The sequence below is a fragment of the Tursiops truncatus genome, chromosome 7, assembly GCF_011762595.2.
Source record: "Tursiops truncatus isolate mTurTru1 chromosome 7, mTurTru1.mat.Y, whole genome shotgun sequence".
Classification (NCBI taxonomy): domain Eukaryota; kingdom Metazoa; phylum Chordata; class Mammalia; order Artiodactyla; family Delphinidae; genus Tursiops; species Tursiops truncatus.
This window is the reverse complement of record NC_047040.1, coordinates 50,875,141-50,897,813: the sequence shown is the minus strand read 5'-3', so window position 1 is coordinate 50,897,813 and position 22,673 is coordinate 50,875,141. Positions and strand designations below refer to the sequence as shown.

The 22,673-nt window shown below is 35.2% G+C and overlaps 1 protein-coding gene across 9 annotated transcripts in view; it reads right to left on the bottom strand.

The window, feature by feature from the left end:
- Nucleotides 1–22,673, bottom strand: part of PDE1A (phosphodiesterase 1A) — a 353,371-nt gene that overhangs the window by 114,789 nt on the left and 215,909 nt on the right. For all 9 annotated transcript variants that reach the window (XM_073807514.1, XM_073807512.1, XM_073807513.1 and 6 more), the window contains exon 2: nucleotides 6,600–6,713. In XM_073807514.1, coding sequence (XP_073663615.1) covers nucleotides 6,600–6,713 — 114 coding nt within the window. The remainder of the gene's footprint in view (nucleotides 1–6,599; nucleotides 6,714–22,673) is intronic.

Here is a 22,673-nt window from a genome sequence, read left to right as displayed (position 1 = left end):
CTAGTGAGCCTAGCTGATGCTAGCTTCAGTTTGGGGAACCGGAGGAAGAGATTGAGCTCATGCTTGGGAGCAGTACCAGCCTGTGGATTGCTGGACTTGAGGGGGAAATAGGTGAACTGCAGAGGAACAAATCAGTAGTTTGAAGCCAGAGAGCTAGCTGTAGAGGAAAATGACAGCCAGGACACACTGGTTAAATAAGTAAACATTCACTGGGCATTCTTAAAAACTTTGGGCTGAGAAACATATTGAATTAGTATAGGAGCTCTGAATAGTGAAATTGAAATAAAGCATTAAAAAAAAAACCCTGAGACTCCTGGATTATAATCCCCCAATTCACATCTGTAATATGGCACCATATTTCTGAGCTCTAGGGCCCATATATCTAGTGCATTCTAGACCTTTTTTTTTTTTAACCTTAAGTTCTTTTGTTAGAAGCCATGTCTTTGAGAATGGGCATAGGGAACTTTGCCAGGGAACTAAACTCTTTAACATTCAGCAAGTCCAACCATGTCTGGTTTGGAATCTTGACTCTACAGTTTTTATACCATGTTATACCCATGTTCTGTATATAATTTACTGAGGCTACTTAGTGTTTCCTCTTGTAATCTGTCAATGTGCTTGTGTTTCTCTCTCTAACTCCGAACATCCCTGTTTCTTGTTTGTGGTATTAGTCCTTGTTCCTCCATTTATCTTCCCACCTCTTGACTCATTTCTAACCACCAGCTATCTGCACGGTTGTAGCCTGGATTCTGATGACCAGTGTGCCTGGTATTCACTTCACATACTCAATAGATATTCGTGTCATGAGTGAATATTCCTTAGTAAATTCCAGTACTTGATGATTTCAAGGGACTTAGACTTCAAGGTGCCCTGGATTTCACTCAGTTGCTAGCAGACTAACTTCTTGAAGTACTGATTGACATCCATGCATTCTCACTCAAGACAACCTCTCAAAATTAAGGACCTTTAGATGTAGTAAGACATAGGAGTCAATTGAAGATTTTTTTTTTTTTATCAAGATGTGTATATTATTAAGGTTTGTTTCCATCAGTTTGCACTTTGCTTTCACTTCCTGGTAACTTGAGCCCACCTGACTTCATTTTTTCAGGATCAAAAATTTCTCTCGGGCTTCCCTGGTGGCGCAGTGGTTGAGAGTCCGCCTGCCGATGCAGGGGACAAGGGTTCGTGCCCCAGTCTGGGAGGATCCCACATGCCGTGGAGCGGCTGGGCCCGTGAGCCATGGCCGCTGGGCCTGCGCGTCCGGAGTCTATGCCCCGCAACAGGAGAGGCCACAACAGTGAGAGGCCCGTGTACCGCAAAAAAAAAAAAAAAAAATTTCTCTCAATAAATTATTTGATATTTTTCTATAAATTATACATCTTTATTGTGTTATGTACCCAGAAGTATCTGCATTTTATTAGTACAACAAAAATTGGTTATTATTTAACTTTTACTCTGTCAGATATGGTGCTACCTTTAATCCTCAAATCAACCCTGTGAGGTTAGCATGTCATTATTGTTAATTTACAGATGATGATAAAGCTAGAAAATAAGCGTTGTCATTATTGTTAATTTACAGATGATAAAGCTAGAAAGTATAGAAGTTGAGTCACTTGCTTAAAGAAAGAGAGTACTGAGTGGAGCATCCAGACTTTCATCACCTCATTCTTTCTGAATCCAGAGTCTGTGATCAAACTGTGGTAATCATAAGACTTAGATTGGTTCACATTAAGAAAATAAAGTTATAAATTGTGTTGTAGGGAGGTATTAATAAGCATAATATCCATCACTGAAAGTATACCTCCCAGTCAGCTGCCTACCCTCATGAATAGCAATTCATGAGGCCAAGGATGCTACTTTTCCTGGCAGCATCCAAATCCAAATAAGGATGATCAAAAAGAATTATTTTTTTTAAAGTCACGTTTCTGGATTATAACTATGCGGCTTTGAAAAACGATAGCCTCTAGGGACACATCTGAAAGCAGAACTCATAAAATGTTGGCATTTGCATTTGAAAGTGTTTTCTTAAAAAAACAATAATTATATTCATTAGGGAATTGTGCTGTCATCCCTCAATGAAGGTCAGAATTCAAATTCTATCAGAAATTCTTTTCTGTTTTTCTTACTCATATCATATTTCAAGAGACATTTTGTGTTTTGATTTGTTTTCTTAATTGAAATCCTGCTAAGGCTTAGTGGGAAAAGGTATATATGTGTGTGTGTGTAGTGGGGGGGGAATTTAAACCAACTCATAATTTCTGTTTTATTCTGCTTTATAATGTTTTAATCTTTTTTTTTGTAATCCAGCTTCCCCCCCAAAAAAATGCCTCTCTTGAATACTTACTGAAACATTTTTTCTAGAAAGAGAATTTTCCATTAAAAAATCTCAAAAGTCAGCAGTTTTTTAATTTAAAGTTTAAAAGAAACTAAATGCTTATTCATCCCTCCTCATTCTAAATTATCTCTGTTTTACTAATATTTCTAAGGCAAATGCAATTTTAATAATTATATATACATCTCAACAAAAAAATCCTCAGTTTACTGCTGTGTTTTACTAAGTCTATAGGAAATCAAACCACATCAAGTAATTTTGCTTTAAAATTTCTTAAGCTGATATTTTAATCATAAAATCACAGTCTTAGAAGATATGTACAAGGTAATCTTGGGTCTAACCAGTGGCATGATGACAATATTTAATCACAGGCTCTCCAGAATAAAAACAAATCCTGATTTGTAGCATTTGCCAAGTTCCATGGTATAAATACTCTCCCTGTAGCCAATTTCAAGCTAACGATATGACATCACTGAAGGAAGAGCTGGGAAAAGATGTAACCACAGTCCATACACCATTGGGTCCCACAACCCTGACATCATGTGAGCTTTCATCAAAACCTCCAATAAGTCTCTGAAATCATCTTTTGGTCAGAAGTGGCTAAAGGGACGCAGATAAGAATTGTGCTTAAAAGCCAGGCTCTAGAGTCAGGCTGCCAAGACCCTAACTCCACTCTTTAAGTTACCCTCTGTGTTACCTTGCATAAGCCATCTAACTTTCCTGTGACTCTCTTTGCTCATATGTAAAATGGTAATAATAAAGTTTCTATCTCATTAAAATTGCTGTGATGGTTAAATAAAATAGTGCATTAAAATGCCTAGGAGAGTTCTTGGCACATAGCTATAATAATAGGCTATTAGTCATAAATGTTAGGGATTGTTTTTTCGAGAATTCACAATTCTACTCATCAGCATGTTTTACACATTGTCATCTAAATCTTTCAGAGGTCATTGAAACCCATCCTGTTTGATAGCAATACTCTGAGAGAAGCCAGTTATAGAGGGAAGAGCACTAAGTAAGAAGTCATACCTTAATAAAGAAGGTGTGGCACATATATACAATGGAATATTACTCAGCCATAAAAAGAAACAAAATTGAGTTATTTGTAGTGAGGTGGATGGACCTAGAGACTGTCATACAGAGTGAAGTAAGTCAGAAAGAGAAAAACAAATACCATATGCTAACACATATATATGGAATCTAAAAAAAAAAAAAGGTTCTCAAGAACCTAGGGGCAGGACAGGAATAAAGATGCAGACGTAGAGAATGGACTTGAGGACACAGGGAGGGGGAAGGGTAAGCTGGGACGAAGTGAGAGAGTGGCATGGACTTATATATACACTACCAAATGTAAAATAGATAGCTAGTGGGAAGGAGCCGCATATCACAGGGAGATCAGCTCAGTGCTTTGTGACCACCTAGAGGGGTGGGGTAGGGAGGGTGGGACGGAGACACAAGAGGGAGGGGATATGGGGATATATGTATATGTATAGTTGATTCGCTTTGTTTTACAGCGGAAACTAACACACCATTGTAAAGCAATTATACTCCAATAAAGATGTTAAAAAGAAAAAAATTCATACCTTAGTTACTAGTCACAGTTTTGCCAAAGGCTAGGTTTGTGACCTTTGCCAAACCAGTTTACTTCAAGAGCTTTGGCTCTCTCATTAGTAAAATATGGAAAGTAATGACCACCCTGCCAACTGCACAGGATTGTGGTGAGATTAATATGAGATAATGAAGCCAAGAGCTCTTGGAAGATGGTACAAATGTGGGGTATTATCATTAATCCAATTTAAAATTCATGATGCCATGGAGGCATTAAAATACAAGAGTGAAAAATTTTGTGCCATTTGAGTAAAAGTTGGGAATGATGTGTTGTTAACAGCTGGGATACTTTGCTGTAAAGAGGAAAAAAACCCACATTGTATCATGAAGCAGTTAAGCATTTTTTCCTTCCCACAAAAGAGCAAGTTTCAAAAGAAAAGGAACTATACTTTGAAATGTAACATATGTTTAAGTGAATTAGGGATCTTGGGGAACTAAGTTAAAAAATATCTATGAAATCATAATTTTCTGGAAAAGGAAATACAACAGAGAAATTAATAGATAAAGCATATAATAGCCTATCAAGTGAAAGATGAGACACTTAGGCAAAATGGATAGTTGCATTATGTCATTACAAGATGTATAGTGTAAATCTCCAAATAATTATTAAAGGTAAAAGTTCTTCAGTTTTATAAATAAGTATAAAAAATGAAATGTCCAGGACAGATTGAAGAAATCTTAAATACGTTAAGTTCAGTCAACTTGTGAACAAGAAACAGCACACACAAAAATGAAGGCAAGGAAATTATAGGAAAAATACCTGATTTTAAAAAAATTTACACTTTGAATCTCTGTTCACATAGAAGAATCATATACATTTATATATATTCAGTGAAAGTTAACCAAAAAATCATTCTAAAAGTATATCTATGATTTTTTTTCTTAAGTTATGACTTCACACTGTGCTTTAACAGAGTTCCGTTCTGCGGACAAAGAATCACCTGTGCAGCATGGTCCCCACCACGCACTTTTCTATCAGTTGCCAGTAAAAATTCTTATTGTCTAAAATTTAAATGTCAGCCCATGATATAGGAAGATCAAGTTTCCTTTCTGAGGGGAAAAAAATCAGAATGAAAGTTCTGAATAGTATGTTACCTTCTATGAAAGGCAGAGGGAAAATATGAAATAAAAATTTATAATAAATCACTGAAAATATACATAAGAAATTTATGACTTGGGGAACTTGAGTAGACTGGGAAACAGGTGGAGACGAGACTTTCATAACATACCTTTTCACATTGTTTTGATTTTTTGAGTCGTGAATTTTTTACCTATTAAATAAATTGTTGTATGTGTGTGTGTCTCTAAGTCCAGTACACACTGATATATAAAAACCTGTCTCACATCTGACTTAACGTCTCTCACCTGCCCATGCTCAGGCCTGACACAGGCAGGGACACCTGTGGAAGAGAAGGGGCATGATGAATGTCTTCACTCTCCATGCCCCGTCCCCTGTCCCACCCACTTTGCTGCTTCTCCTTGCTCAGCAATCTGGAGAGGAGGCAGGGGTCAAAGGGCCTTACAAGACTGGTGTGTTTGTTGTCATCTGTGTGACAAATACCCAAATGTTGGTTACTTTTTTCTCCTGGGGAGCTTTTGTGCGTCCCTCAGAGACAGCTTACTACACCAAGAGGGTACTTTGTTCTCTGATATTTGGGCTGAAATTTTACAATTCCTACCCTGGCTTCTATATCAACAATCACCCCATGAAGGCTGTTTTCCACCCTCTGAAGTCGGTATCCTTTGGTCAATACCTTTAAAAGACCTCTCTACTCCACCTGCCTCATGACTTTGAAAAAACTCAGTACCTTTTCTGTGCTAAAGTCTGGAAGTGCATGTCTTTCCCTCCACAGGGTCCCTCTTTACAGTCCTCCCTTTAGGCCAAGTTTTCTTAACCTCCATGCTATTGACATTTGGGGCTAGATAATTCTTTGTTGTGGGGGATTTTCGTGTGCATTTTAGGATGTTTAGTGGTATCCTTGGCCTCTACCCATTATGTTAACAGTAGCACGCCCCCATCAACAAAACAAGAATGTCTCCAGAAACTGCCCAATGACCCCTGGAAGGCAAATGGCCTGGTTGAGAGCCACAGCACTAGCCTAACAACACTCTTCAAATGAATTGCCATTTCCTAATCTCCTTACCATTCTGCTAATTATCAGGCTGGGTGATGGGGTTTAGGTGATAATCAAATACACATTGGAGACTGCCCCTTAGCAAGCCCTGCACAGAGGGTCTGATAGATAAATATCATGAGAATATGTGGGCATGTGACACCCATTTTTTCAGAAGGAACTCCGCAATCTTGAGATAATAGGAAAATTCTTACATCAGTGAAAATCAGTGTAAGCCTACACTGTCTCTGACATTTAAAAATCTGGGCCTAAGGACAGTGAGAGTAGGGGTAAAGGAGACTTTAATTTGTTTATTTTTTGACTTTATTATTGACTATTTTTTATTATTCAAGCATTTGGATTAAAATTTGTATTTTTTAAAGAAAGAATCATATAATTCTTCCATAGCTACATGAAGAAGAACATTTTAAGTTTTAATAAGATTTTGATTTTGGTTTCATGGCTAAGATATGAAAGGAGGGTCAAGAAAAAGGGAAAAAAAGAGAGAGGCAAAAAGTTAAAAGTGAGAAGAGGTTAAAACTTACCTTGTTTCATCGATATAAACTGCTTCCAGCACAGATGCTGCATATTCAATATTCTTCTTTAAGTCTACGATGTTAACATCACCTTTTTCCAGCTGCTTCACTAAGCATCTTAGTCTATTTCCAAAAGTTGGCCAAAAAGAAAGAAAAATAAATAGAGATTTATCATAACTGTATGGAAAATAGTCCAATATTAAATATACAAATTGGGTTAAACTTTCAGTATATCTTTCCAGGTCATTAAATAGGAATATTTTTAGGTATATTTGGGGTATAATTAAGATCAGTCTTTATCACTTAAATGACTCAGAAATTATATTCACCTCTCAATAATATTAGGGCTATAGGTTGCTAGTTTAGGTACCATATTTCAAACATAGTTTTTCTGAAAATTCAAAACAATATAGGTATTTTCATAAAAGTATTTCTAACAGTAGAATTTATCTTATGGCTGTTTTGCTCCTTCAGAGTTGGCACTAAGAGAATATTTAAAGTCTACTCTTTTGACTACCATTGTAGCAATTATTCACTGTATATAGCAGTAAAAACAAAAATAAAAGGCAAAAGATTCAAGAAAATATAATTAAGCTGAGAAAAAAATATATGTATGCATGCTTAGTATTTTTACTGCAATGGTTTTTCACTTGAAGGAAAACTATAAAATATTTTCTCTTGGTTTTGCCCATGGGATGATGTATCCCAATTGTCTGAGAAATTTTAGAACATGCCTAGACTTCTGACTCACAGAAACTGTGATGTAATTAATACTACTGTTTTAAGTCACTAAATTTTGGGATAATTTTTTATGCAGCAATAGATATCTCATGGAGTGAGATAATACAAATTACCTCAATAAGTTTCTAACACTTTAAAAAACTTTTATGCATTAATTATAAATCCACTGTTTCTGAAGATACTGCCCTTTACTAGGCAGAAAAAGAAAACATATTCTTTAGTCAGTACACACTATAAATAAACATTGTAAAGACAATTTACCCATTTTCCTAAATCAGCAGACAGAATTTAATTCCATTCCTAAGAAAATGTATTTCAGAGAGAATGGAGTGTATCTACTTTTAGGCACTGTCTTAAAGATAGTGTAACAGATTTTCTTTAAATTTACTTTGGGTGATTTCCAATATCAAGGTTTAGGGTATAAAGGCAAGTTAAGAATGTCAGCAAGGGTATTTGACATTTCTCCATCCATAAGAAATACTTTATTTCTCCATGGAAAAAAACCACACCTAGATTAAAACTTCTTATTCAGGAAGCTACAAAGAATTACTTTTTGTACCATATACTTTTGTATGATAAAATATTAGCAGACAACAACATTGCAAAATAAATCCATGTATCAATAAATAAGTCTTATTTGTACAGAGTCAGCAAAGTAAAACAAAACAAAAATAATAACTAAAACAGGTTACTTAGAAAGAAAAAATTAAGCCTGGCTTTGAGGCTTGTGTAAAACACCGAATGTGATGACAAAGGAACAACACATAGAATTTTGAGGGATTTTTGTAATGCTTATGACCCAAGCACATTATACTTAGTGGAATTATGTTTTATGTGGGCAGCAAAAGTGTGATACTTTGCAATGGCTTAAAAATATTCCACATGTATCCTTCTTGTGAAAAGTGTTGGTAGAGCTTGGTTGTACGGCTTTGCTGTATTTGGTTGTATGATGTGGTCTTAAAAACCATGTGAACTTCAGATGGTTACCTTCCATTCTTTCTGAATAACTGAACTCTTATATTATTTAAGTTAGCAATTTTCAGTACTAAAAAACTACATTTTCCAGGTTGTCTCAAAGCTACGTATGGTCAAATGACTGCATGCTAGTTAAGGAGAATAAGAAGGTCATTGAGTAAGACTTTCAGAACGATTATTTTGAAGAAGGCTAACTCAGCTAGAAAGAATTCTCTTTTACCCTTGCCTGTTCCTTATTGCCTGGAATGCAGTGGAACTGTCTGAAGGTCCAGGAGCTATATAGGATCATAAAGTGATCTGACTAAAGGAAGCTACCCACTAAGAATGGCAGAGAAGGAAGAGGGAATTGGTCTGGGTCCCATGCTGTGAATCCACCTGAATGAAATCACCTACATCTGGACTTACTTCATAAGATAACAAAAAATAAAATGTTGTGTTCAAGCCACTATTATTTTGAGATTTCTTATTAAATTTTGAATTTTATTTTATTTTTTTTTATACAGCAGGTTCTTATTAGTCATCAATTTTATACACATCAGTGTATACATGTCAATCCCAACCTCCCAATTCATCACACCACCACACCCACGCCCCCGCCGCTTTCCCCACTTAGTGCCCATACGTTTGTTCTCTACATCTGTGTCTCAACTTCTGCCCTGCAAACCGGTTCATCTGTACCATTTTTCTAGGTTCTACATACATACATTAATATATGATATTTGTTTTTCTCTTTCTGACTTCCTTCCTTCCTCTGCAAGTTTTTGGAAGAGTTTGAGAAGGATGGGTGTTAGCTCTTCTCTAAATGTGTGATAGAATTCGCCTGTGAAGCCATCTGGTCCTGGACTTTTGTTTGTTGGAAGATTTTTAATCACAGTTTCAATTTCAGTGCTTGTGATTGGTCTGTTCATATTTTCTATTTCTTCCTGGTTCAGTCTTGGAAGGTTATACCTTTCTAAGAATTTGTTCATTTCTTCCAGGTTGTACATTTTACTGGCATAGAGTTGCTTGTAGTAGTCTCTTAGGATGCTTTGCATTTCTGCAGTGTCTGTTGTAACTTCTTTTTCATTTCTAATTTTATTGATTTGAGTCCTCTCCCTCTTTTTCTTGATAAGTCTGGCTAATGGTTTATCAATTTGTTTATCTTCTCAAAGAACCAGCTTTTAGTTTTATTGATCTTTGCTATTGTTTTCTTTGTTTCTATTTCATTTATTTCTTATTTTTAAATTTTTATTTATTTATTTTTGGCTGTGTTCGGTCTTTGTTTCTGTGCCAGGGCTTTCTCTAGTTGCGGCGAGCGGGGGCCACTATTCATCGCGGTGCATGGGCCTCTCACTGTTGCAGCCTCTCTTGTTGCGGAGCACAGGCTCCAGACCCGCAGGCTCAGTAGTTGTGGCTCACGGGCCTAGGTGCTCCACAGCATGTGGGATCTTACCAGACCAGGGCCCGAACCTGTGTACCCTGCATTGGCAGGCAGATTCTCAACCACTGTGCCATCAGGGAAGCCCTATTTCATTTATTTCTGCTCTGATCTTTATGATTTCTTTCCTTCTGCTAACTTTGGGTTTTGTTTGTTCTTCTTTCTCTAGTTCCTTTAGGTGTCAGGTGATTGTTTATCTGAGATTTTTCTTGCTTCTTGAGGTAGGCTTGTATAGCTATAAACCTCCCTCTTAGAACTGCTTTTGCTGCATCCCATAGGTTTTGGGTCATTGTATTTTCATTATCATTTGTCTCTAGGTATTTTTTGATTTCCTCTTTGATTTCTTCAGTGATCTCTTGGTTATTTAGTAACGTATTGTTTAGCCTCCATGTGTTTGTGTTTTTTATGGTTTTTTTTCCCTGTAATTCATTTCTAATCTCATAATGTTGTGGTCAGAAAAGATGCTTGATATGATTTCAATTTTCTTAAATTTACTGAGGTTTGATTTGTGACCCAAGATGTTGTCTATCCTGGAGAATGCTCCGTGCGCACTTGAGAAGAAAGTGTAATCTGCTGTTTTTGGATGGAATGTACTATAACAATCAATTAAATCTATCTGGTCTATTGTGTCATTTAAAGCTTCTGTTTCCCTTATTAATTTTCTGTCTGGATGATCTGTCCATTGGTGTAAGTGAGGTGTTAAAGTCCCCCACTATTATTGTGTTACTGTCGATTTTCTCTTTTATAGCTGTTAGCAGTTGCCTTATGTATTGAGGTGCTCCTATGTTGGGTGCATATATATGTATAATTGTTACATCATCTTCTTGTGTTGATCCCTTGATCATTATGTAGTGCCCTTCCTTGTCTCTTGTAACATTCTTTATTTTAAAGTCTATTTTATCTGATATGAGTATTGCTACTCCAGCTTTCTTTTGATTTCCATTTGCATGGAATATCTTTTTCCATCCCCTCACTTTCAGTCTGTATGTGTCCCTAGGTCTGAAGTGGGTCTCTTGTAGACAGCCTATATATGGGTCTTGTTTTTGTATCCATTCAGCAAGCCTGTGTCTTGTGGTTGGAGCATCTAATCCATTCATTTTTAAGGTAATTATTGATATATATGTTCCTATGACCATTTTCTTAATTGTTTTGGGTTTGGTTTTGTAGGTCCTTTTCTTCTCTTGTGTTTCCCACTTAGAAAAGTTCCTTTAGCATTTGTTGTAGAACTGGTTTGGTGGTGCTGAATTCTCTTTTGCTTGTCTGTAAAGCTTTTGATTTCTCCATCGAATCTGAATGAGATCCTTGCCGGGTAGAGTAATCCTGGTTGTAGGGTCTTTACTTTCATCACGTTAAGTATATCATGCCATTCCCTTCTGGCTTGTAGAGTTTCTGCTGAGAAATCAGCTGTTAACCTTATGGGAGTTCCCTTGTATGTTATTTGTCATTTTTTCCCTTGCTACTTTCAGTAATTTTTCTTTGTCTTTAAGTTTTGCCAATTTGATTACTATGTTTCTCGGTATGTTTCTCCTTGGGTTTATCCTGTATGGGACTCTGTGCTTCCTGGACTTGGGTGGCTATTTCCTTTCCCACGTTAGGGAAGTTTTCGACTATAATCTCTTCAATATTTTCTCGGGTCCTTTCTCTCTCTCTTCTCCTTCTGGGACCCCTATAATGCGAATGTTGTTGCGTTTAATGTTTTCCCAGAGGTCTCTTAGGCTGTCTTCATTTCTTTTCATTCTTTTTTCTTTATTCTGTTCCACAGCAGTGAATTCCACCATTCTGTCTTCCATGTCATTTATCCATTCTTCTGCCTCAGTTATTCTGCTATTGATTCCTTCTAGTGTAGTTTTCATTTCAGTTATTGGATTGTTCATCTCTGTTTGTTTGTTCTTTAATTCTTTAGGTCTTTGTTAAACATTTCTTGCATCTTCTCCATCTTTGCCTCCATTCTTTTTCTGAGGTCCTGGATCACCTTCACTAGAATTATTCTGAATTCTTTTTCTGGAAGGTTGCCTATCTCCACTTCATTTAGTTGTTTTCCTGGGGTTTATTTTGTTCCTTCATCTGGTACATAGCCCTCTGCCTTTTCATCTTGTCTATCTTTCTGTGAATGTCGTTTTTGTTCCACAGGCTGCAGGATTGTAGTTTTTCTTGCTTCTGCTGTCTGCCCTTTGGTGGATGAGGCTATCTAAGAGGCTTGTGCAAGTTTTCTGATGGGAGGGACTGGTCTTGAGATTGCTTTTAAATGCAGCTGAACACAATCCTAACTGATAAATCAAATGAATAAGAAATGAATCAAATTATGGTCTTTTGGGGGTATATGCCTAGTAGTGGGATTGCTGGGTCATATGGTAGTTCTATTCTTAGTTTTTTAAGGAACCTCCATACTATTTTCCATAATACATGCACCCTAATGTTTCTAGCAGCACTATTTACAACAGCCAGAACAAGGAAGCAACTTAATGTCCATCGACAGAGAAATGGATAAAGAAGATGTGGTACATATATACAATGAAATATTACTCAGCCATAAAAAGGAATGAAATCAGGTCATTTGTAGAGACATGGATGGACCTGGAGTCTATCATACAGAGTGAAGTAAATCAGAAAGAGAAAAACAAATATTGTATATTAACGCATATGTGTGGAACCTAGAAAAATGGTATAGATGGTCCTATTTGCAAAGCAGAAATAGAGACACAGACGCAGAGAGCAGATGTATAGAAACCAAGGGGGAAACAGGGGTGGGTGGGAGGAATTAGGAGATTGGGATTGACACATGTACACTATTAATATTATGTATAAAATAGATAACTAATGTGAACATACTCTGTAGCACAGGGAAGTCTACTTAATGCACTGTGGTGACCTGAATGGGAAGGGGGTCCAAAATGGAGGGAATATATGTATATGCATGGCTGATTCATTTTGCTGTACAGTAGAAACTAACACAACATTGTAAAGCAACTATACTCCAATAAAAATTAATTTTAAAAAATGAAACAAAATAAGGAACTCAAGAATAGAGAAATTATCATATAAAAGAAGAGAGGACACTCCTGGTAAACTATACTCAGGTTCACTTCCTAACTCATGACAGCCTGCAGTTGTTCCCAGGGAGTCATCCATCAGCAGATCACATGTGATGAAACCTGGGACATCAAAAGGCTCTAATACTTACACAATGAACATGCTTTTTCACAGAGATATCTTGATGTAGTTTAAAACCAACAAACATTATAAATTGTTATATGTTAATAGGGGTAATAACCTGTAATCTGACACAAAAAATAGCTTTGAAAAATCTTAATAGGGGTATAAACCTAGAATCTAACACAAGAAATAGCTTTGAAAAAAATACTCCAGAAAAGTTTTATCACCCAACTAGAAAAACTAATTAGATATGGTTATAACTCTGTAAAACCATACCTACCTATACACAGACACACACAGACGCACACACAGACACACACACACTCTCATACACACACCTCTAAACTCACTATGTCAATACCAAAAAAACAGAAATATATTTTGGAGGATTATTAGGACTTCCTTTATCTCCTTTGCCTGTATGCACAAAATTTCCTTTAGTGAGTACACATTTCTATTTACATAAAAAGAAAAAACCTTTGTATTGTAAAAAGATTATTTATAATTAGAACAGCATGTTAAGGAAACAATTTCTATATTTGTTATTTCAATGTGAATTTGCTTTTGTAATCAATTTATGCATACAGTAATCCCCAACGATCTTATTTAGGCTTTAGTTTCCCTTTGTAGATAATACAAGGCCAAACATTATCATGAATCATTTTCAAATGATCATACATTTTAAACTGGTGGGTTCCAAAGCATTAAGGCTTTACTGAATATATCTGTACAAATTTTTTATTTTTTTAAGAAGATATAGACTATTTATGTAATTCCTAAACTATCCTATAAGCAAATTCTCAGAACTGAAGAAGAAATCACAAAGTCATATGATAAAATAAATAAGTTCCCTAAATTTAGTAAAAACTCTTTTAAATAATGATTTGGTTTCTTTCATCGGAGTAAGCAAGCCGGGTGAAAAACAGTACAGTATTACCAGGACTAGGTATATTCTACTGGTTCCCAAAGCTTAAGATAAGTATATGTACTTTATGTTCTAACTTGAGCACTTTCTGGCCCAGCAATTCAGCAATCTGTGGATAGAGACTCCACTGGCTTCCCTGCACGGTAGCAAACAAGAGCTGTTCTATCAAACAGCAAAGACCTGCTGTTTGTAAGCAGATAATATTGCCAAGAAGGTATTAAAACCCAAGTCTGTTAAATAAATAATTATTTAGCATTTATTACTGCAACTGGGGCTGTGTAAGAAAAATTGTGTATATGAATACATATAAGAATGCATATATATGGATACACACACGTAATGCACCACAGTACCTGTCTTCAAGATATCTGCAATCTCTGGGAATGGCATGACTTATGCAAATAATGTTGTCAAATGTTGGAATGCATACATTTCCCATTACTTCTTTTCCCTAATTTCCAAGCAAACTGATTTAGTCACTGTGCCTCAAACACTCTCACATCATCCTAGATTCAAGTTCTTATTTCTTACTGAAATCCCTTTCTCCTGTATCCCATCTTTAACTGTCTGAATCATGTTTAATTACCAGGCATATCTGGGATGCTATCTATATCATTGGTACTTAGAAGATTTTTATCCACTGTGATCTCTCGACTTAGAAATTAAACCACACTTCATTTATCCCTCACTTATGAAATTGATATTTCTCTGGCTTTCACTATAATTTTAATATTTTGTGCATGATGTTTTCCCAACTGATTTTTCAACCAATAAAAAAATTGCAAGGCCCACAAAGAAGGAACATTGATCCATAATGAGGATAAAAATCAGTCAGTCAAAATTGACCCCAAAACTACAAAGATGATAGAATAAGTAAGCAAGGATGTTAAAAGTTACAATTAAAACAATAACATACTACTCAATACTCTGTAATGGCCTGTATGGGAAAAGAACCTACAAAAAAGAGTATATATATATATATATATAACTGATTCACTTTGTTGCACACCTGAAACTAACAAAATATTGTAAATCAACTATACTCCAATAAAAGTTAAAAAAAATAACATAAACAACATTATGCCAATAAATTCAACAACTCAGACAAAATAAACAATTTCCTTAAAAGATGCAAGCTACTAAATTTCAAAAAGAAATTAATAAACCGATTTTGTAGTTAAAAACTTTCACACAAAGAAAACTTCAGGCCCAAACGACTTCATTGGTGAATTCCTACGAACATTTAATGAAGTAATAATACCTATTCCCTACAAACTTTTCCAGAAAAAGAATCCCAACTCATTCTAGGAGTACAAAATTACCTGTATAACAAAACCAGATGAAAACATTAAAAGAAGAAAAAGAAGCAGCAGCAGTAACATATTAATGAATATGCCCCATGAACATAAATGTAAACATTTCTTAACATTTTAAGAAATCAAGTCCACCAGTACATAAAAGAATACTGCATCATAAAAGAGATTTATCCCAGGAATGAAAGGTTGTTATAAAATTGAAAAATTAATCAATGTAATTCACTATATTAAGAGACTAAGAAAAGCCATATGATCATCTTAATAAATACTCAAACAGTATTAGACAAAATCCAACATCAATTGCTGATTGAAACTCTTAGCATTTTAGGAATAGAGGGGAGCCTACAAAAATCTACAGCTAATGTCATAAATAATGTTAAATGACTGAATGCTTTCCTTCAAACATCAGGAACAAGGCTCTAGTCTCACCACAGATATTCATAATTTCACCAGATCTTTCAGCCAAAGCTATAAGGCAAGAATAATAGCTATCCAGACTGGAAAGAAAGAAATAAAACTGTCTTTGTTCACAGACAGCATGGTTGTCTAAGTAGAAAATCTGATGAAATATAACAAAAAGTTACTAGAATAAAAAGTAATAAATGATTTTAACAAGTTTATAATATAAAAAAGATACAAAAATAATATCATTCTATATAATAATGAACAATCTGAAATTAAAATGAAAAGCAATACCATTTACAATAGTACCGAAATGTAAAATTCTTAGATATAAATCTGACAAAGTATGTGCAGGCCCTATACACTGAAAACTATAGAACATTGCTGAATGGAATAAAGGTAGACCTAAATAAATGGAGAGATGCATCATGTTTATGGATTGGAAGACCCAATATTGTTAACATGTCATTTCTCCACAAATTTATCTATAGATTCAATACAACGCCAGTAAATATCCCAGCAGGATTTTTGTTTTTGTATATATTGACATGCTGATTCTGAAATTCACATAGAATCAAGGAGCTAAAATAGTCAAAACAAATTTTACAAAAACAACAAAGTTGGGGGATTTATACTACTTCAAGACTTATAAGACTTCAAGACATTTTAAAGCTACAGTAATCAGTACAGAATAAATGGCATAATATAGTACATTATTAGCAACAAGATAGTATAACAGATCAATGGAACAGAATATAAAGTCTAAAAATAGACCCCCAATATATAATCAATTTATTTCAGAAAAAGATGCAATGATAATCTAGAGGAAAAAGGATAACCTTTACAACAAATTGTGCTGGATCATTAAAAATGTCCATGTGTAAAAGGAACTTTGATCCATACATGCATCACAGATTTAAATGTATATCTTAAAACTAGAAACCTAGAAGAAAACGTAGGAGAAAATCTTTTTGACCTTGAGTCAGCCAAAGATGTCTTAGGTACAACACCTACGAAAAAAAATAAGTTGAACTTCACCAATATTAAGAACGTCTGTTCTTCAAAAACATTGTTTCAAGAATTAAAAGACAAGCCACAGACTGGGAGAAAATATTTGCAAACCATATATCTGATAAAGGATTTTCAGAAAACATATAAAGAACTTGCAAAACTCAATAATAAGATAAACAATCCAATACAAAATCTGCCAATGATTTTTTTCTATCACCAAAAAAGATATATTCATGGCAAACATGAAAAGATGCTCAAAATTACTGGTCACCAGAAAAAATTCAACCTAAAATAATAGTGAGATATAATCAAATACCTATTGGAATGACTAAAATTAAAATAACTGATCATACCAAATATTGGCAAAGATGTAAAGCAAGTTAAACTACATACACAGCTGTTGGGAATGTAAATAAGTACAATCATTTTGGAAAACATTTTCTCAAGAAGTTACACATGTATCTACCATGTGACTCAACCACTCTATTCTTTGATGGAGAGAAAAAGAAATATATGTCCTTACACATACTTGTACATGAGCATCATAAGCAGCTTTATTTGTAATAGCCCCAAACTGGAAACATCCCCAATGTTCATCCACAAGTAAATGGAAAAACAAATTGGGGCATATCCATCCAAAGAAGTTCACTCATCAATAAAAGGAATGAACTATTGATACACATAATGACAGGAGTGAATTTCAAATAATTACGCTGAGTGAAATACGATAGACGCATATGTATGATTCGATTTATATAAAATTTTTTAAATGTAAGCTATTCTTACAGTGACAGGAAGCAGATTAGAGGTTGCCTGGGAGTGAGGAGATGAAGGAGGAAAGGAGGGGAAGGGTTACAAAGGAGCTGGAGGAAACTTTGAGGGTAATGGAAATGTTTGTTTTCTTCATTGTGGTGATGGTTTCATAGGTGTACACAGATGTTCATACTTGTCAAATTATAAATTACACAGTGAAATATGTAATTTGAGATAGAAAAAGCATATATGTTAAATAGATGCTTCTGTTACATATCTTTATTTTTCATCAATTTTATTAAAATGCTTAAATTTTTAATATATACTATCATGAAAGGCATGATAAAAAATCGAAAGTAGCATTAAACTGTTAATGATCTTTCTCCAAGGAGAATGACACTAATTTTGATAATTCACAAGACTTTTAAATCAGCCTGAATATTAGGTGCTGAACAGCTTTGATGTTCGTAGCTTTTTGGTGGGACTTCCTTACCTTCTAACGATCAGAACATTTAAAAGAAGATAGAAATGAAAACAGAAACCATCTTTGAAAATAATTGATTGGATCTGTGATTCAATCAAGCAGTTGCAGAAGAAAAATAATTTCTACCATTGAACAGAGTACTGAACTGTAGAAAATGATTATTTTTTTATTCAAATATAGAACCAACACTTTCTAAATGAAAAAATACTCAGTATAAAGGGATGTAGTTTTCAGAATCAAGCACTTCATATACTCTAAACTTACCTTCTGAGATTGCTACATGACTCTATCATGCAAAAGGACCACCTACATGACTAAGAATATTATACTGAAAAATTCCGTGTGTCTATGCATGTCTTCATTAATTCTAGGATAAAAATGTCCAGGATATCCCTAATGCTGTAAAGCATGAATGATATATACATCAATAATTTAAGAGAGAATTGATACTCATCATATTTCTGTCAATGTCCCCATTTTTGACCTAACCGAACAAAAGTGAGAAGGATATGGTTGTAAGAATGTCATCTTAAGAAGCAGAAGAGGTAAAGCTAAAAGAATATCTATAGTGATATTAACATTAACTTTAAAATATGGCCATACGCAGGAGTGCACAAAAACACAAATAGGTACTGCCAGAACTAGAAGCTTCTATGTCATTTTCTAAGTCCTGCATGCCTCTAATCTTAACATGATAAAAAATGATGATAAGAAGCCATTAAATAATGAAATTGTGTTGTCTACTCTGTAGGACAATGCTTAGGAAATTAAATTCTAATCTTAGTATAAAAAGCAAGGCTTATAGATTTAAAGTCTTTTTAAGATACTTTTTTTTCCCCACAGAGGCCAATGTTATAATTGTAAAGCTCCTTGATACCTTTATTTTATAGAATAAATCATTCCCCCCAAAATTGGTATCATTGAAAAAAATGGGAACAATTGTATGGCAGACACTATTGCTCTTTAAAATATATTTACATTCTACATTTAAAGGAGCAAAATAACTCTGCTGGAGAATATATAATGGAAAAGTATTTTTTTTTAACATCTTTATTGGAGTATAGTTGCTTTACAATGTAAACAATGTTTACAATGTTTACCTCACTACAAATAACTCAATTTCATTTCTTTTTATGGCTGAGTAATATTCCATTGCATATATGTGCCACATTTTCTTTAACCATTCATCTGTCGACGGACACTTAGGTTGCCTCTATGTCTTGGATATTGTAAATAGAGCTGCAATGAACATTGTGGTACATGACCCTTTCTGAATTATGGTTTTCTCAGGGTATATGCCCAGTAGTGGGATTGCTGGGTTGTATGGTAATTCTATTTTTAGTTTTTTAGGAACTTCCATACTGTTCTCCATAGTGGCTGTATCAATTTATATTCCCACCAACAGTGCAAGAGGGTTCCCTTTTCTCCACACCCTCTCCAGCATTTATTGTTTCTAGATTTTTTTTGATGATGGCCATTCTGACCAGTGTGAGGTGATACCTCATTGTAGTTATGATTTGCATTTCTCTAATGGTTAGTGATGTTGAGCATCCTTTCATGTGTTTGTTGGCAATCTGTATACCTTCTTTGGAGAAATGTCTATTTAGGTCTTCTGCCCATTTTTAGATTGGGTTGTTTGTTTTTTTGATATTGAGCTGCATGTGCTGCTTATATATTTTGGAGATTAATCCTTTGTCAGTTGCTTCATTTGCAAATATTTTCTTCCATTCTGAGGGTTGTCTTTTGGTCTTGTTTATGGTTTCCTTTGCTGTGCAAAAGCTTTGAAGTTTCATTAGGTCCCATTTGTTTATTTTTGGTTTTATTTCCATTTCTTTAGGAGCTGGGTCAAAAAGGATCTTGCTGTGATTTATGTCATAGAGTGTTCTGCCTATGTTTTCCTCTAAGAGTTTGATAGTGTCTGGCCTTACGTTTAGGGCTTTAATTCATTTTGAGTTTACTTTTGTGTATGGTGTTAGGAAGTGTTCTAAATTTCATTCTTTTACACGTAGCTGTCCAGTTTTCCCAGTACCAATTATTGAAGGGGCTGTCTTTTCTCCACTGTATATTCTTGTCTCCTTTATCAAAGATAAGGTGACAGTATGTGTCTGGGTTTATCTCTGGCCTTTCTGTCCTGTTCCATTGATCTATATTTCTGTTTTTGTGCCAGCACCATACTTTCTTGATTACTTTAGCTTTGTAGTATAGTCTAAAGTCAGGGAGCCTGATTCCTCCAGCTCCGTTTTTCTTGCTCAGGATTACTTTGGCTATTTGGGGTCTTTTGTGTTTCCATACAAATTGTGAAATTTTTTGTTCTAGTTCTGTGAACAATGCCATTGGTAATTTGATAGAGATTGCATTGAATCTGTAGATCGCTTTGGGTAATATAGTCATTTTCACAATGCTGATTCTTCCAATCCAGGAACATGGTATTTCTCTCCATTTGTTTGTATCATCTTTAATTTCTTTCATCAGTGTCTTATAGTTTTCTGCATGCAGGTCTTTTGTCTCCTTAGGTAGGTTTATCCTTAGGTGGCCGTATCAATTTACATTCCCAACAACAGTGCAAAAGTGTTCCCTTTTCTCCACACCCTCTACAGCATTGATTGTTTGTAGATTTTTTGATGATGGCAATTCTGACCAGTGTGATGTGATACCTCACTGTAGTTTTGATTTGTATTTCTCTAATGATTAGTGACGTTGACCATCTGTATGTCTTCTTTGGTGAACTGTCTATTTAGGTCTTCTGCCGAACTGTCTTTAGGCTCAAAACAAAAGGGTGAACTTAGAACTTTCAGATTACTTTCTCCACCCCAAGTAACAGGAGACTACCCTTACCTATTCCTATAGCAAACCTGGAAAGGAGGCAGGACTGCCAGATTGAAAACAGAGAAATTAAACAAAAGTCAGCATGTTGAGTGATGATACCCCAGGTTCCTTTCTCCCACCTATTTACAGGATGAAGATTGAGGGATTCACTGCGGGAGAGACTGAAAAGACCCAGAGAAATGAAATTTTGGAAACCAACAGTTTGTACTTGCTGAAGCCCAGAAGGTGACAAGCACCACGTATGACAAAGAGATTCTAATCACTTTTCAGAGCCACACTCTTTAATATTAATGGCCTGTCATCAATTTGCAAGCCTTGAAGGAAAACCTCAAACATGAAAGACATATATTTAGACAAATAAAGAAACTTGGGGCTTCCCTGGTGGCGCAGTGGTTGAGAGTCCACCTGCCGATGCAGGGGACACGGGTTTGTGCCCTGGTCCGGGAGGATCCCACATGCCGCAGAGCAGCTGGACCCGTGAGCCACGGCCGCTGGGCCTGTGCATCCGGAGCCTGTGCTCCACAATGGGAAAGGCCACAACGGTGAGAGGCCCACGTACCGCAAAAAAAAAAAAAAAAAGAAACTTGAAGGAAACAGAAACAATATAGAGACCAAAGGAAAACATAAAAAAAAAAAACAAAAACCTGAATTGACCACAATGAGATATCACCTCACAGATGAATGGCTGACATCTGTTGGCAAGGATGTGGAGAAAGGGAACCCTAGTTCACTGATGGTGGGAATGTAAATTGGTACAACCACTATGGAAAACAGTAGGGAAGTTCCTGGGTATTTATCCAAAGAAAATGAAAACACATATTTGAAAAGATATATGCACCTCAATGTTTATAGCAGCATTATTTATAATAGCCAAGATACAGAAGTTGCCTAGGTGCCCATCAACAGATGAATGGATAAAGAAGATGTGGTACATATATGCAATGGAATATTACTCAGCCATGAAAAAGAATGAAATTTTGTCATTTGCAACAACATGGATGGACCCAGAGGGTATTATGTTTAGTGAAATAAGTTGAACAGAGAAAGAAAAACACTGTGTTTTCACTTATATGTGGATCTAAATAATAAAACAGATGAATGAATATAACAAAACAGGAACAGACTCATAGATACAGAGAACCAACTATTGGGTTGGCCAAAAAGTTCATTCTGAAAGCTCAAATGAAATTTTTGACCAACACAATATTTTATAATAACTTTAAATGGTGTATAATCTATAATGATATTGAATCACTATGTGGTAAACCTGAAACTAATATAACATTGTAAATTAACTATACTTCAATTTAAAAAAAAACAGAGAAAAGTAAGGGAAGATTTATTCGTGAAAAAAGAACATGATGGTACTTTTAAAAAATAGAATAAATGGTGATGAAAGAGTTCTTGGGAATTGAAACTGATGATTTATTACATACAAATGTCAACAGAAGGGGTAGAGGATAAAGTCTAATATGCCACAAAGTGGACAAAAAGACAGCAAAATAAATAATAGAATAATAATGATAAGAAAATTAGAATGCTGGTTCAGGAGATGTAATATCTAGCTAACTAAAGTTCTAGAAATCAGGAACGGAGGAAATTCTCAAAAAAACCACCCAATTTTCTAGAACTAAGAATCTCCATTTTGAAAAAGCCTACTGGGGTCAGTCTCGTGAGCATGAAACCTGATAGTCATAGAGGACCTTGAGCTTAGAAGGACCTCCCCCCGCTTAGCTTAGTGCTCTGCTGTCACCATCCTGAAATTCTTAATAATTTTTGAACAAGAAGTTCCGCATTTTCATTTTGCACTGGGCCCTGAACATAATATAGCTGGTCCTGGGGTCAACCTACAATTCTACACTCAGCCAAACTATCAATCAAGTTTGAAGAAAGAATAAAGGCATTTTCAGATACTCAATGAGTCTAAAAATTTGACTTTCTATGCATTCTATTTCAGGAAGCCACTGGGGGATACCTTTGACCAAAACAAGAACATAACACTAACTCTAATACAGATAAGTGAAAAAGGGAATCCTCCAAAGGAGAGATATGTGTCCATCCTAGGAATTAACTAGGAGTA